This window comes from Anguilla anguilla, chromosome 12, assembly GCF_013347855.1.
Source record: "Anguilla anguilla isolate fAngAng1 chromosome 12, fAngAng1.pri, whole genome shotgun sequence".
NCBI lineage: Eukaryota > Metazoa > Chordata > Actinopteri > Anguilliformes > Anguillidae > Anguilla > Anguilla anguilla.
This window is the reverse complement of record NC_049212.1, coordinates 39,020-53,700: the sequence shown is the minus strand read 5'-3', so window position 1 is coordinate 53,700 and position 14,681 is coordinate 39,020. Positions and strand designations below refer to the sequence as shown.

General features: G+C 38.6%; 1 protein-coding gene across 5 annotated transcripts in view; it reads left to right on the top strand.

The window, feature by feature from the left end:
* entr1 (endosome associated trafficking regulator 1) overlaps positions 1-10,816 on the top strand; it is a 62,578-nt gene extending 51,762 nt beyond the window's left edge. For all 5 annotated transcript variants that reach the window (XM_035385894.1, XM_035385892.1, XM_035385890.1 and 2 more), the window contains one exon: positions 10,216-10,816. In XM_035385894.1, coding sequence (XP_035241785.1) covers positions 10,216-10,297 — 82 coding nt within the window. In that variant the 3' untranslated portion in view covers positions 10,298-10,816. The remainder of the gene's footprint in view (positions 1-10,215) is intronic.
* The last annotated feature ends 3,865 nt before the right edge of the window (positions 10,817-14,681 follow it).

Genomic DNA, 14,681 nt, shown 5'->3' with positions numbered 1-14,681 from the left:
CTACATAATCCTCCTTCCTCATAATGCCATCTATTTTCTGAAGTACACCAGTCCCCTTTCCAGCAAAACACCCCCACAACATGATGCTGCCCACCCCCATGCCTCACAGTTGGGATGGTATTCTTTGGATTAAAAGCCTCACCCTTTTTCCTCCATGCATAGTGCTGATCATTTTCGTTTCATCTGACCAGAGAACACTCCTCTAAAAGACTAGGTCTTCATCCTGGGCCCAGGAATTCAAAAGTGATCTGATCATATTTGGACTATTGGATTGGATTAAATCCTGCAAATGGGTAGTTCAAAACCAAAAAACAGGATTGGGATCACTTTGGAATCTGATCAGATCAGGTAATCAAATCCTAGCTTTAATCTGGGTCAAATCTTCAAAATGCATAGTTCAAAACTTTAATATAGGATTGGGATCAAAAAAATCAGGATTACCTTGACCCCAGTAGAAGGGTGGATTTAGAGTGGATTACCAGAACAAAATATAGTATACAGTACATTTCAATATAAAAAAGATGGTAGCATTTGTAAATTAAAATTATACATTATTTGTAGGCTCAGTGGTTACAAAATTTTTATTTACTTTTTTTCTGTCACATTCACAGTGGCCTCTAGCCTACCTCTCAGAACACTGCATTAAACCAAATAATAAGTTTATCAAAATACAAGCCTGTTTTGCTTTAATGTTTACAAACAAACCTTTTATGACTTTTAACCTCTTAGCGCAAAGCCCCTACTGGTTGGCATGCCGGCGTGCCGAGATTAATGAACTCAGACATTCGGTGCTACTGCAACCAAAGTATGAGTTAAAAACAGAAACACGTTGTTTTAGTGTCATTAGTAGACGATACACAACAACTATGCCGAATACGGAGTTTCGCAGCGCCACCATTGTCGCTCTGGTCGTTCATTTAACACGCACCCCCTCCCTGCAGTCTCATCTGCAACTACACCCCCCACCCATGACATAATGGACAATATTGTCTATCTGGGCATTCATAAAAAATATTCTTTCACCACTAAAAAATCATATTCTATCATAGCAACAAGATAAACCCGACAGTAGCCCTAAGATATGCCTATACAGCAGTGAAAACGCTGCTCACTGAATAACATAATAAACAAGAAAGTTTGTTCAAATGATACTATGTCATTCTACAGTCAATATCTGGGACTAAATATTGAATAAATATACAACCTTACTGTTGGTTTTACGTGTAGAGATCCATTCGGGAAATACAGGCGCATTTGTGACGCCTGGGTATCTTCCAAAATAGCTGTGCGTAATACCACACCTGTTGTTTACGGCGTCGTCGCCCTTTTTAGTACAGTCTGGCTTGATTGACAATTCATTTATTCAGTAGGTGAGAGTATAAGCTTTATAACGATGTATAACATGTCTAATTCTGTTTTTGGAATAGTATTTTATAGGTCAGCGTAACCGAAAATGTTCTTATCATCGCATTCAATTACGCGTACTCTGTGGTAGAAGTAAAACAAAGACGCTGCTAACAAAACGTTGTCAATGATTTTTTGTAAATTCTTGGAAAATACTATTATTACTATTATTGAGGACTTCTGAGCATAGCTAAGCCATATGTTTGCTGATAGACCTAGCTGACATTGTTTTCTGGAGCAAAACAGAAGCGAAAAGAACAGTATCATTTATTTACTGTCTCTGTCTCCGTCTACTGAACATAGATAAGATTTCATTCATTGCTATGTATTACTTCTCAAAATACTTCGGTTATATACGTTATTTATGAAATTGAGAGTCTTTAAATAGGTTTGTGGTATTAGGGTAAATGTCCCTATTAAGCCCACGTACCATATAAGCCCACTTGCTACTTCTGAGTCAAACTTTTAAAAAACTACTTCATATTTTTTTGCTGTGTGATGTTTTTTCAAATGAAGCTGTTTGTTACATAAATTACACTTTTTATTGTAAGTCAATCACATTTGTCGATATTGAGTTATCGAAGCACATGTGTGGCATGTGCCTGCTGATTCCAGAAGAAGTTGCAAAAAAACTTAGGTGATTTTGGTACCCTCAGAAAATAACATTTTTTGTATATTTCTACTCATGTTTTTGGTAAGTACTCATTTGTTATCAAAATTTAAGTGATTAGTGTTTTGAATGAGACATATGTTAGAATATTACCTGAATTAGAAATATTGTTTCTTTTGAAATCTTGAAATTTTAGCACACTAGCAAACAGACCACATGCTGAATCAATACAGTAGTTACATAGTATGGTTCATTGCAATGACATAAAGCATGATAAGCATGTATAGTTTATATTTTTGTATGCAGTTTATATTATTATACTGTTAAATAGACAATAAATGTGTATGTTTATCTTTATTTATTTTTTAATTAACATTTTTACCTGGTGGGCTTAAAGGGGACTCTAGCAAAAAAATCACACTGTCTGGGGTGGATGTAAATGAGTATAGCTAATTACTTCTCTGCATGATCAATTTATACTTTTCATATTATGTTATTGCACCATATATAGATTTATTTCATATAGTTGTTTTTTTAATGTCACGTGAGTAGAATAAATATTCTGTCTTTTAACCATAAAGTCACTGATGTTCCCTTTAAGCCCACCTGTTCCCATTAAGCCCACTTTACTGTGTTTCAATGGGGATTGTCTCCCTTTTGACCTTTAAACCATTTTCCTCCCTAATTTTGACCTCACCCGATGAATCAGCTCCATAATTCAGAGAATTAATACCCATATTTAAATATCAGTGATATTGCATAGGTCAATTCATTCTGGATAAGCCTGTGTTCTATCTTAACATTAGCAATATTTTTTTAATCTTTACTTTTCAGATGAGTTTTAGTTTAAGATGACTAAATCACGAAAGAACTACAGTTCATGTCCACGCACGACAGAAGCGCAAGTTCATCCTCTGCAAAGCAGGGCTGTAGGGATCTGGAACATTCTATTTGCGCAATCATGAAGTCATTGAAAATCTGTACAAAAACAAGATGAAAGCCATGAAGGACTTGTTAGCGTAAGACAAAGACAACCACAACGTGGGCAAAAGATTGAAACAAACAAATAAAATAAAGCTTAGACCACCCTATAACCTATGTTATGTTACACTACTAAGATGGAGCATGGAGCAAATGATAGCCTTACTAAAACGATACAATCACCTCAAAGAGCATTTCATAAAAACACCTGCACTTTCAACCAGCTGACTGGACCAGAAATTTTGGCCAATTTCAAATGCCAACAGCACACCATAGGATAGAGATACAGACAAAAGGATATTGAAACACTTATTGAAAGATAAAGTATTGAAGAGCAATTTCCACTATAGTTTTGATTTTGTTCGTAAATAGTTTTTTGGCTACATTCCAAAGAAGGCATGTTGTACGTTTAGCTTTTTCTGTGTTGACAACACAGCAAAAAGGCTGGTCATGCCTATTTCAAATGCCATTTACAGGCCATAGGATAGGAGTGGAGACAAAATGAAAATAGCTATTGAGAGCTAAGAGATTACAGATTTGAATAGAACAAGTTTGTATTGTTAAGATTTTTTAAATATATATTTATTTATCAACAAATCATGAAGTGGGCTTATTTGGAACACCCATGGGCTTAAATGGTACATTAGGTACCCATTAAGCCCATGCCAGACTTTTGACATATTTTGACAAATTAAACAATAAAAACATTAGAAATTGGTATAAATGAATTATTGACACTTCAAATGAGAGATTAGACTTTCATTTTAACTAAAATGAAAGTCACTTAAATTGGGGCAATTATACATTAAAAATGTCTGAAAAGCGGATTTGGTGGGCTTAATAGGGACGTTTACCCTATATAATGTGGATATTTCACATTGTAGTGTAAGCGTTAGTTAGGGTGTAGTGTTTGTGAAGCTTGCAACAGTGATGATGTAAGAGTTGGAACACTGCCAAAACGTCGTGGATGGTTGAAAATTGTTTTCATGTTGTCTCATCCCCATACGAGAGGACATATGAGAGCACAGAGTATAGAAATACATACAAGAGTTAATTATTGCACATTTAGGTACTGTACCACAGTATGATAATATTTTTGCATTATTTTTTAATCTGAAAGCAATGTTTCATCTTAAACCTTCATAAGGGGCTCATTTGTATTCTTTACAATGGACGAAAAGCATTATATCCCTTTCTGGAAAGATTCTGGATATGTTTCTGGACCCCTATTTATTTTAGACCACTGTACTGACGGAAAGCTTGTAATTCCCACTTGAAAATGATGCAACAGTGAGTTTCTTGAGTAAAAACAGTTGATTTGTAGTAAAATACGTGAATATGTTGTGATCTACAGCAATGCATAATTTACATATTGGAGAGATTTGGAGATGCTGGCTACACTGCTTAGTACCCAGCATCTCCAAATCGAATTGATTCATAGATCTTTAGTAGTTCTACATATCCACCCTTAGATTTTACGAACTTGTGGTCAAGAAGTTTTTGATCCAGGACATGTATAGTTTAACCTGCTGTATATGTGCAATCTCTCAGTATTTCATTGCAAAAGTGCAAATTCATTTTTGATTTTTTGTAAAAATTATGAATATAAACTAATCTGCGTTAGTATTGTAAATTGTACAACTGTCCTTCATTTAAGCCATTTTTCAAGTCTCTGTGGAGTTATAAAGCTTTAAATTGGGTACCCCCTAAATGGGCAAGGATTGGCAATATTTGGCTTGTGCACTAAGGGGTTAAATCAATTACAAAAATGTTAGCACATACAAACTGCTTTCCTTGTATCAAGAGCTGTCAGAGCTAAAAGATTTTAGATGAAAAAATAAATAAATAAATAAAATAAAAGGTTCTTTACAGTTGTAGGGCCATAAAAATAGACACTCAAAAAGTTACATATTGCACCTTTAAAGCCCCCCGAACATTATATATAATTTGCAGGTTAGAAAATCGTAATCTTTCTCAGTAATGTTCCAGTGCTTTAAAGCACTGATAATCAGGATCTGGTAATCTTGACAAGTCTGAATCTAGATCAGGATGATCCTATCCTGAATTGCTTTGAAATACTGGGACAAAATCTGGTTTTTGTCTGATCCTGGATCACAAAATATGGGATTTCAAAATCTGATCGGATCAGATTAAGATAAAAAGTTTTGAACTCCTGGGCCCTGGTGATTCACCTGCAATCATTCTGGCTTCTTTATGCTGGTCTTGGAGTAGGGGCTTCTTCTTGCACGATAGCCATTAAAGGTAATGGGGATGTAGGATTTTCTTAATGGTGGATGTAGATACTTTGGTACCTGATGCCTCCAACTCCTTCAACTGTTCCTTTATTGTTGTCTTTTGGACCAAAGCTTGTTCAGCCCTGGGAGTTAATTTGTGCCTCCTTCCTGAACGATGCAGTGTCTGTGTGGTCCCAAGATTTTTATATTTGAATACAATTGTTTGTACAGATGCTTGTGGTACCTTTAGTTGTTTGGAAATTGCTCCTGAGGAGGAACCGGACTTGCGAATAAAGGAAAGTTTATGTTTTTTGGTTCTACTCGTGGGCACTGCGAATTCCCTGAGCCAACAAAGCGAGTAGGTGGGTGTTGAGGCTGCAGGCAATGGGGGGGGGGTGAACTGTCCTTGAATATGTTGTTGAGGGTGCGCAGGGTGGCCTCATCACGCCTTTCACTCAGTGATGGAAGTGAAGAAGACGATTCCGTCCATGATCCTGCAGCATCGTTTTTGTGCCCTCTCCAGCTCCTCGGAGAGGCCTTTTGTCAGCCCACCCCAAACTGGGCTGGCATACTCAAGAATTGGACAAATAAAAGTCAGGTATATTTGTTTTAGAACGTCACATGGGAGACCAGCTCTTTTGGCAACACTGAAGTAATGGATCCTTTGAGAGCATATACTTGATTTGGGCATCCTATGACACCGACTAGTTTAAACGTGGAGACTGATGTTTTGTCCAGTAATTATTGGAGACGGAGGAGAGGGGATGTTGTCCTCTCTCCTGGCACTAATTTCCATATCCATAGTCTTAGCTCCATTCATTGGCAGTGAAAACTCCTGTCCCCATTCAACCACAGAATCCGAGGCGTTCTGAGTCAGGCCAGGTAGAGACCCCATCAGGAGCTCCGTGATTGTGAGGTCATTGGCATATTTCACTGGGATAACAGAGGGTGGCAGAAGTGAATCCAGGCTGTTGATGCAAATGACAAAAAGCAATGGGGACATTAGCCCCCCCTGGGGAACACCGGCAAGTATTGCACAGGGATCAGACACACAGGAACCCCACAAAAGTTTCTTTGGACTTCCGTCAAATCCAATCCTGAGAAAGCCCTCCACACCCCACAGCTCCCTGGGTTTGCCCAAATAAGGTCTGGACATGAATAGGCTGGTAACATCTGCCCCACCAAGAAACCCCCCTACTCCTCCAGAAAGAGAAAAACTGTATTTCCCCCCTACTCTGTAGGCAAAGAAGTATCAAAATCCAGTGACAGTAATAAAATACTTTGTACGATGGCACGTGATCCTATGATTTTACCTATCAATTCTCCTTACTTCTCTATGGGAGTCCATGGTGGTGACCCATCTGTGACCCAGACACTTATGTAGGCATACCTATGTATAAATATACTATGCTTTACATGCTTGTGATCATAACCCCACATACCATGTCATACCCGTTCAGTGTGCTTGTCTGTGTATGATATTATTCACAATCCCCCACGTTTATCATATCCTTAGTTATCTGCATGCAAATACATATGATGCATTCTTTCAGTCCATGGTAGTAGTTTTGTCTGACCCAGGAGAGCCTGGGCCATTGTCCATGGATTGCAGAGCAGCAGTTTATGGCCCCCAATTGAAGTTCTTCTTGACCCTCCACGTGGTATGGCCACAGCTCCAAGAGGGTAATATCCTGTCATCTGAATTCTCCAACTCTTCCAGGAGGATAAGCCATTTGAAGATTGCAAAAGACAGTCCCATGCAGCTTTCAGCTGCCATCCCTATCCTGGGGCATTTTATGGCTCCACTCACCTCCACTCATGTATGGCAGTGGAATTTTACAACTCCACCTGTGTGCACGCCATGGAAGAATATGCCCAGTTGTGAGGGGACAACAGAGTTGATTGGGAAAACTGAAATTTTACCTTACACTCTCTGTCACTCAGACAGCTCCTCACAGTGAGCCAAAGGGGGCGTCTGACACACGTCAGCCAGTGTATGAGGCCATTGAGAGTGCTTTATTGTGTCAAAAGCACGGGAAAAATCTACAAAAACAGCATGAACATCCATTTTGGGGTTGTTATTGAGTGCTTCGTGCCAGCATTGCAGGATCTGAATCAGAGCAGTGACAGCTGATCTATTAGCCATAAAACCATGTTGTGATGAGGCAATTTTGGAAATTGTGTACTCCAGAGGGGCATCCCTTGGGATCCCTTCATACACTTTGCCAACCCAGCTGACTAATGAAATTTGATGGTAGTCAGGTGGAAAGCTGGGTTTTGCTTTTTTGGGAACAGTTCTGACCAAAGCTTCATTCCATTGGTTTGGAAAAATATTCTGTTGGATACATGTATTAAAAACATCAAATTACACAGGCGCAAGTTCTTTTTTAAAAGTCTTTAAAACCCAAGAAGGAATGCAGTCTGGACCAGCTGCCTTCCCCGCATTAACTTTGCAGAGTCTAGCTTTGACCTGCCCGATGCTCAGGAGAGGTACCATTTGACAGCTTGTGAGCAACATCCTCCTCAGATGGAATAGTATGGTCCACTTGGTCCCATACTGAAGCAAAATGCTTGGCCAGAGTGACACACTCACGCTGCAAGGTGTTGGCATCTTATGGTAAAACAGCTCGCCTATTATCCTCCATCCCCATAAGTGCTTTAACAGACTTGAACCAGACTTTAACTGTTTTGAGTTAAAGCATCGCAGCTCCTCCACCTCAATGTGACAAGTCTGAAGATCTTTGTGACAACACTCAAGCTGAAAGGATCAGATTTTGTGGACCCACAACACTTTATTTTCAGTTACAAAAGCATCCAAAATGCAGCCTGTGGCTACTGCCTGTGAGTTGTGGCTCAGTTTGATGCTATCGTATCAAATGTATACCCATGTGCAACGTTAGTCCCCATCTAAATGAAAAATTTGCCCCGTTTTGAAGTAAATTTGGTTAAAAAAAAAAACTATACTGGCCTTTTTTTGTGATAATAAGTTGTACTGAAATGAATATATCTTTCTGAGTTGTGCTTAAAAGATTTTGAACACTATATAGGGTAGGAAAATATCAAAAAGTACTGGGAGTAGGACAGAAACATTTTTGTTTTTGATATGTTCATAAGATTTGTAATTTTTTAAAAAATACTGGTGTTTAAAACCTGTTTACTGAAAAAATGTTGACTTGGGTTCTTCATTGTGGGCTGGCTAACAAACTAGGTTAGTCTATTTGTAGGTTGTGTTTATATTTGGCTATAGAAAAATAGTATGGGATGATACAGCTACAGTTGATGCAACATGTAATTATTAGAAATTCAGTTTAACCCCTTAAAACCTAAGGGGTTTTGTAAGAATCCTCCTGTCTTAAATAAACCCCATTATCTCCACAATTATATGCAGTATAGACATGGTTCAAAGCTTGAAATAAAGAGCACATTTGTACCAAAATGACCAAATCTTCTGATCATACGGGGTCATAAGTAAACATACAGGGCATATTTATCCAGAAAAACTACAAAGAAATCCAAAAATTGTTTTTTATTTATTCAGTAGTAATTGTACGTACTTCTGATACTGACAAAATCATATTTCCTTTCCAAATCGTACCCCAGGATGTATACATTTCAGTCAAATGGTGTCCCTTTGGAGAGATTCTGTGTGTTCATAGTGGTTACTCGTCACACACCTTAAATTCACTTAGGAACAGTCAAACCACTTGGTTTTATTTTGCTTATATTATGGTTATGTCAATTTGGTTATCCCTGCAGTGTCAGACTTGTTGCGGACAATTATTGGATTAAAAAATACCATAATCATCAACCTGGCATGTCAATTTCAGCCCTCCTTTGGGGAAGAGGACTGCCTTGTTATTTATCTAGTGGTCTTACTGATCGAGACAATTTTTTTTTTTTTTTGCATCAAAGTTCACACAAAAGTGTGATCAATCCTTTCCAAATCAGGATAAAGGTTTGGAGAGGATTGATCACACCAGTGAATTTGGCATGTGTTTTCCCAATGGTGTCCCCAAAACCTCTCTGTGCACCACAGTTGCACCAAACCTCTCCAAATTCTATTACCGTGCATATTTTTCCCCCAGTCATATTCTACTTCCAGAAGCTTATTCCATTGAGAGTGGTACCTTTTGAAACCCCACAAAACAAATATTATTTATTTACTCATTCTGTTTTTGACTAAGCCCTATATTTCGGTCAAATTGTGTCCCTTTGGAGAGATTCTTTGTGTTCATAGTGGTTACTCGTCACACACCCTAAATTCACTTAGGAACAGTCAAACCACTTGGTTTTATTTTGTTGTGCAATGGACTGAGCGGATTGTTTGCTTATAGCTCAGAGGGGGCTTTCAGTTAGGTCAACATCATCCCTGCAGTATTAGCAGTTGACTTGTTGTGGATAATTATTGGATTATAAAATACCATAATCATCGACCTGGCATATCAATTTCAGCCCTCCTTTGGGGAAGAGGACTGCCTTGTTATTTATCTAGTGGTCTTACTGATCAAGACTTTTTTTTTTTTGCAAAGAGTTTTACTGTGGTGCATGGCTTATAGCACTACACCTTGAATCATGACTGATCAAAGCAATAATTTATGAGAATGTTATTTAATGTGTGTTTCGCAAGTCGAAACAGTTGGTTTGTGGCAGGGGATCATTCTCACTCCCGTGCAGGAGCACTTGTATTTGGCTTAATGTCGGGTTACCTTTCAGATCGCACCATACATTGTGATATTCATTATGCAATTATGCAATTTTAAATCAATATAGTAACCTTGTTAATGTATTTAGTGTGATCTCTCAAGAAAATGGAATAGCCCTAGCCCAATTTAGGTAGTTGAAAAAAGGGGAATACTTTTCAATCCTAGTCATTTTCAGGTTGTTTTATTTTTATTTTAACATTATGGATTGTACCTCAATCCATAATGATGTACACATTACTGGTGTAAAAAGTCATAATTTTCCATAATTTTTCTCTTTTCACAGGCAATTGCTGTCAGATGCAGAGACAATCAGTCTGGTTTCGAAGATGCTGTATTCCATTGACAAGATCTCTGATGCACGCTGAGGATTGATGATCTCAATCAACGAAATTGCTTTTAAATGATTGTAAAACAAATATATTGAATGGAAGCCTGTTACCCATCAGAAACTGATAAAAAGAACTCTGAAAAATAAATCCCTGACTGATTGACTGACTATGACCATAATTAACAGTGATTCAATGATCATGTAGTGATTTCTCTTCTCTCTAGGGGTCTCGTCATACTTGTTCCTGGTTATGGTTATACACTTTTTTGTACGTCGCTCTGGATAAGAGCGTCTGCCAAATGCCTGTAATGTAATGTAATGTAATGATTTAAAGGTGATTTTAATGACACAATATATTTTTTAAAAACCCTGAATACTGTTTGAAAAAGTATTTGGTTAGACCAGTAAAGCATTTATTAATTATATTATAATTATTTATTACTAATTGCATAAGTTCTATAAATGAGTTCTCGTTCTTACTTTGAATTGCACCTTCATGAATTGACCCTGAAGTCAATTATAAACCAGAATAAAATGCTGACAATTCAAAGGATAATTTCTTATCTTGATTATTGCGTGCTACAAACTCTTAATGAATTAGAAACTACAGGCTGTACGGCATAGATGTTTTTTTGTTTGTAAATATCTTTCTCCCCTCTTTGTTGAAGTCCCACTTTACCTGTGTTAGATTTCTATGAACTTGGATGAATTAAAGAAAAATTTTGCTGAAGAGCACCAATGACTGCTTCCTGGGCGGCGTTCAAATTACGTTACAGATCTGGGTTCATGTGCACCTATCTCTCAACCGAAAAAATGGCATACAGAGGAAATACCTGGACCCACAAAGAAGTGGAAATATTATTACAGTTGAGAAGCGAGGAAGAAATTGCCTCTCTACTTTGACCCACAGAGATCGTGTACCGCTGCACCCAAATACCAGTTGACACATGTATTTCATTTCTCTCCTTTGATTTCTTTTGATGACATTGAATCTTCTTTTTTTTGATTTCGTAGTCTCTTTGCCTAAGGTCCGACTAATATGCGCTTTGTAGCGCACACAGACGTAGCACATACGCGAAAACAAAAAAGTGCGACCACTTGCACTTCATTACATTACATTACATTACATTACAGGCATTTAGCAGACGCTCATATCCAGAGTGACGTACAACAAGTGCATTGGTTCACGGTGTAGAGGTGCAAAAGAAACACACTAGAGTGAAGTAAGGATCGTAGTGCCAGAAGTGACCACATCGATCAGGACTCCAACCCTGTAGAGTAACCTGTTCAGCAAAACAACAATCCTACCAAGTACAAACTTCCTTACATTTGCCTAATCAGACAAAAACAACAACAACAACAATCCTGCCAAATAAACTAACATAATCGTATTATCCTAACTAGGTACATTGAGCTAAACTATAGGCTAGGGAGGGGTGGGGAGAGGTGCAGCCTGAAGAGATGAGTCTTTAGTCTGCGTTTGAAGGTGGTAAGATTCTCTGCTGTTCTGACCGCCACGGGGGGGTCATTCCACCAGCGAGGGGCCAGGACAGACAGCAGACGGGAGCGGGAAGTACAGACGCGAAGAGGGAGAGGTGCCAAGCGTCCAGAGGTGGCAGAACGGAGAGGTCTGGCAGGTGTGTAGGTTGGTGGTTTTTGTTGTTGTTGGCTGTGTAACTTGGACATGATTTGTTTCTGTGCATGTTGATCTTCCCTTTGAACAGTTCCATGCAATGATTGAATGGAAAGTTTTAAATCTTCCAGAGTGTGAGCGATGGACTGACTTTCAAGCTGACTAGGTAGGACTGACTTTTCTAGCTTAGTAAAAGGAGACTTAGGGGACATTTGATCAAGGATTTTAAATTTATTAAAGGCATCAACAAAGTGAACTACAAGAAATTATTCAAGTTGAGTTTGGTTAGCAGAACTAAAGGGCATAAATGTAAACTGCTTTGCCAGCAGTTTGTAATTTGTAAACTTCACACAGACATTAAGAAATATTGATGTCGTGCAGGCAGAAACACTGGGGGTATTCAAGGCCTGGCTTAATAGTGTTAGATACTATCTAGCTTTTAGGTAAACTGAGCATTAAGTACAGTTTAGTGGTAGGAATAGACGAGCAGTGTTAGGCTGAATGGCCTGTTCTCGTCTTATGTTATGTTATGTTGTTATGTTATGACTCAGGGCAGAGATCCATATCCAGTAATAACAGTTGTGTTTGACCTGCTGTTGATTGTCCAATTCCAGGGGTGGGCGTATCCTGGCCATCTCCTCCAGATCCACCAGAGGGCAGAATATCACGAGCAAGATCTTTCCAAGGGGCCCTCCAGCACAGAAACACAGGGAGACGATGTTAAAACCAGTCCACATTTATTCTCGAGGGTGGCAAGATGTTACAGCCAAGGAGCAGGTGTAAAACACTGTCATGATGGCGAGGCTCTCCCTTGTGTGAGTGGGGATGGCAGATTTAATCTGTGTACACCGTTTTTCTCACTACGCACAGGTGCAGCCACTCCTGTTCCCGGATCCAATTAGCCTGGCCAATTATCCAATTCTTAACCAATTATTTAATTGGCCAGGTCTAATTAGCTAGGCCCAGGGCAGGTGTGGCTGCTTACACCAGCCATCCCCACACCACAATCCACTATTTCACTAGACACTTTTCAGTCCGCCTGATGTGCTCTGGTATACTTTCCTGAAGATCAAATCTTTCCCACGCCACCATTCTTCCGATCAAAATACTGAATAAGAAGAGGGAATATTTTAACAGCACTGTGATTGCTCCATGGGTGTAAATTACGGGGGGTGGGGGGGTGTAACGCCCCCAATGATCGAAACCGGCCAATACAGACCCCCCAAATTATCATATCATCATGATGAATGAAAAATATTAACTGTTATAAAACATGATAAAGTGGTTGGTTTTCTCAATTCAATGTAATGAGCACACTGGCGTAGGAACCGGATGGGACGTGTCCCCCGCAATATTGGAAACAGTTGCATTTGTCCCACCCAATATCGGAAGCACTATCCTAAAATTTCTTCTTACCGTGAAGAGTTCTCACGGTCGGGAAAAAGTTTATGACAACGTCAGCTAAAGTCAGTGACTCACAGTGGTTGGAAAGAACGGTAACGGTAATCCTATCAATATGCCAGCTAACGTCAATGTTAGCTAGCCAGAAGTTAGAAGTTTTTATTTAAAGTTTAGAATCACCATGCAGCATGGTCCCAATACACCTTACAAATAATGCAAAACAGAAAAATGAAAGAAAGAAAGAAAGAAAAATAAATGTAATTAAATAGAAAATTTAAGCGATAAAATTTGAAATGTAGTAACACAGTATTTAAAACGGTATTTAAAACAAAGTATTTAAAACAATGTATAGTTGCCAATGAATGAACTATGATATCTGATAGTAGAGAGGACAATCAAAAAATTTATTTCCAGAAAGTATTGTGATTAGAATACCAGTTTAGCCTTAAATTAACGTATTGTGAACAGCAATTGTACATATATGAAATATTAATGTGGTATATTGGCTGTTTTTACCTTGCACTTTCCCAAAATTCCATCAATGGTAAGATCGGGACTCCGACAGCACCGAAAACCGATAGATTTCACATTTATGGGGTTCTGGTTCTTAGGTTAACCTAACAAGTTTTCTTGGAGACTCAATGGGAAAAATTGCCCACAGTGGCAACCCTGGTCTCTACTGGAGCGCTGACTGGATAGTTGAAAATGCCTTGAACGATTGGTTCTCCATACCGGAATCGTAAAAACAGTGCCAAACGTCTGTGGCTGCGTCCGAATAGTATTTTTTGCTTAGGAAGGTTCCTAATTGAGTGAACTGACCCAGAAGTATCTAAGTGGCAGTCATGATAACAGCTGTTCGAATTCTCTAAATGCTAAGGAAAGGTGCTTCAGTGCTTCCTATCTTAACTCCTTTAGCATAGGGCACACTGGACCATCCTTTACAAAAGGAAAGGAGATAATGCCGTCCCACAATTCCTTAATGGCAGCAACATTTGAAGCGAATTCGGCCGCTTGCGAAAACAAACAATCAACATGACTGGGTTGTGTGGTGGTTCCTAAGCTATTATATGCATAGGCTTATAATCAGATCATAATCAGCATATTAACCATAGCACAGAAGTCTGTCTTTCAAGAAAAAGGGATTTGAGACGTTTTTGCCAGATGTTTTTAATTCATGTTTGAAACTTAAGAATGATATTTGTAGGCCTAACATGTTATGCCTATCTTGCATTAAATTTAATGAATAATTTTCATACAATCATACTGATTGGGATTCATGTCGATAAATGAGTGGACAGGAGGGTGAGCGTGAGCAACCATTCTCAATGTGACAACCATTTCGTATCACTTTTGTAACTGGTAGCCTATATTCCTTTTTTATTTCAAT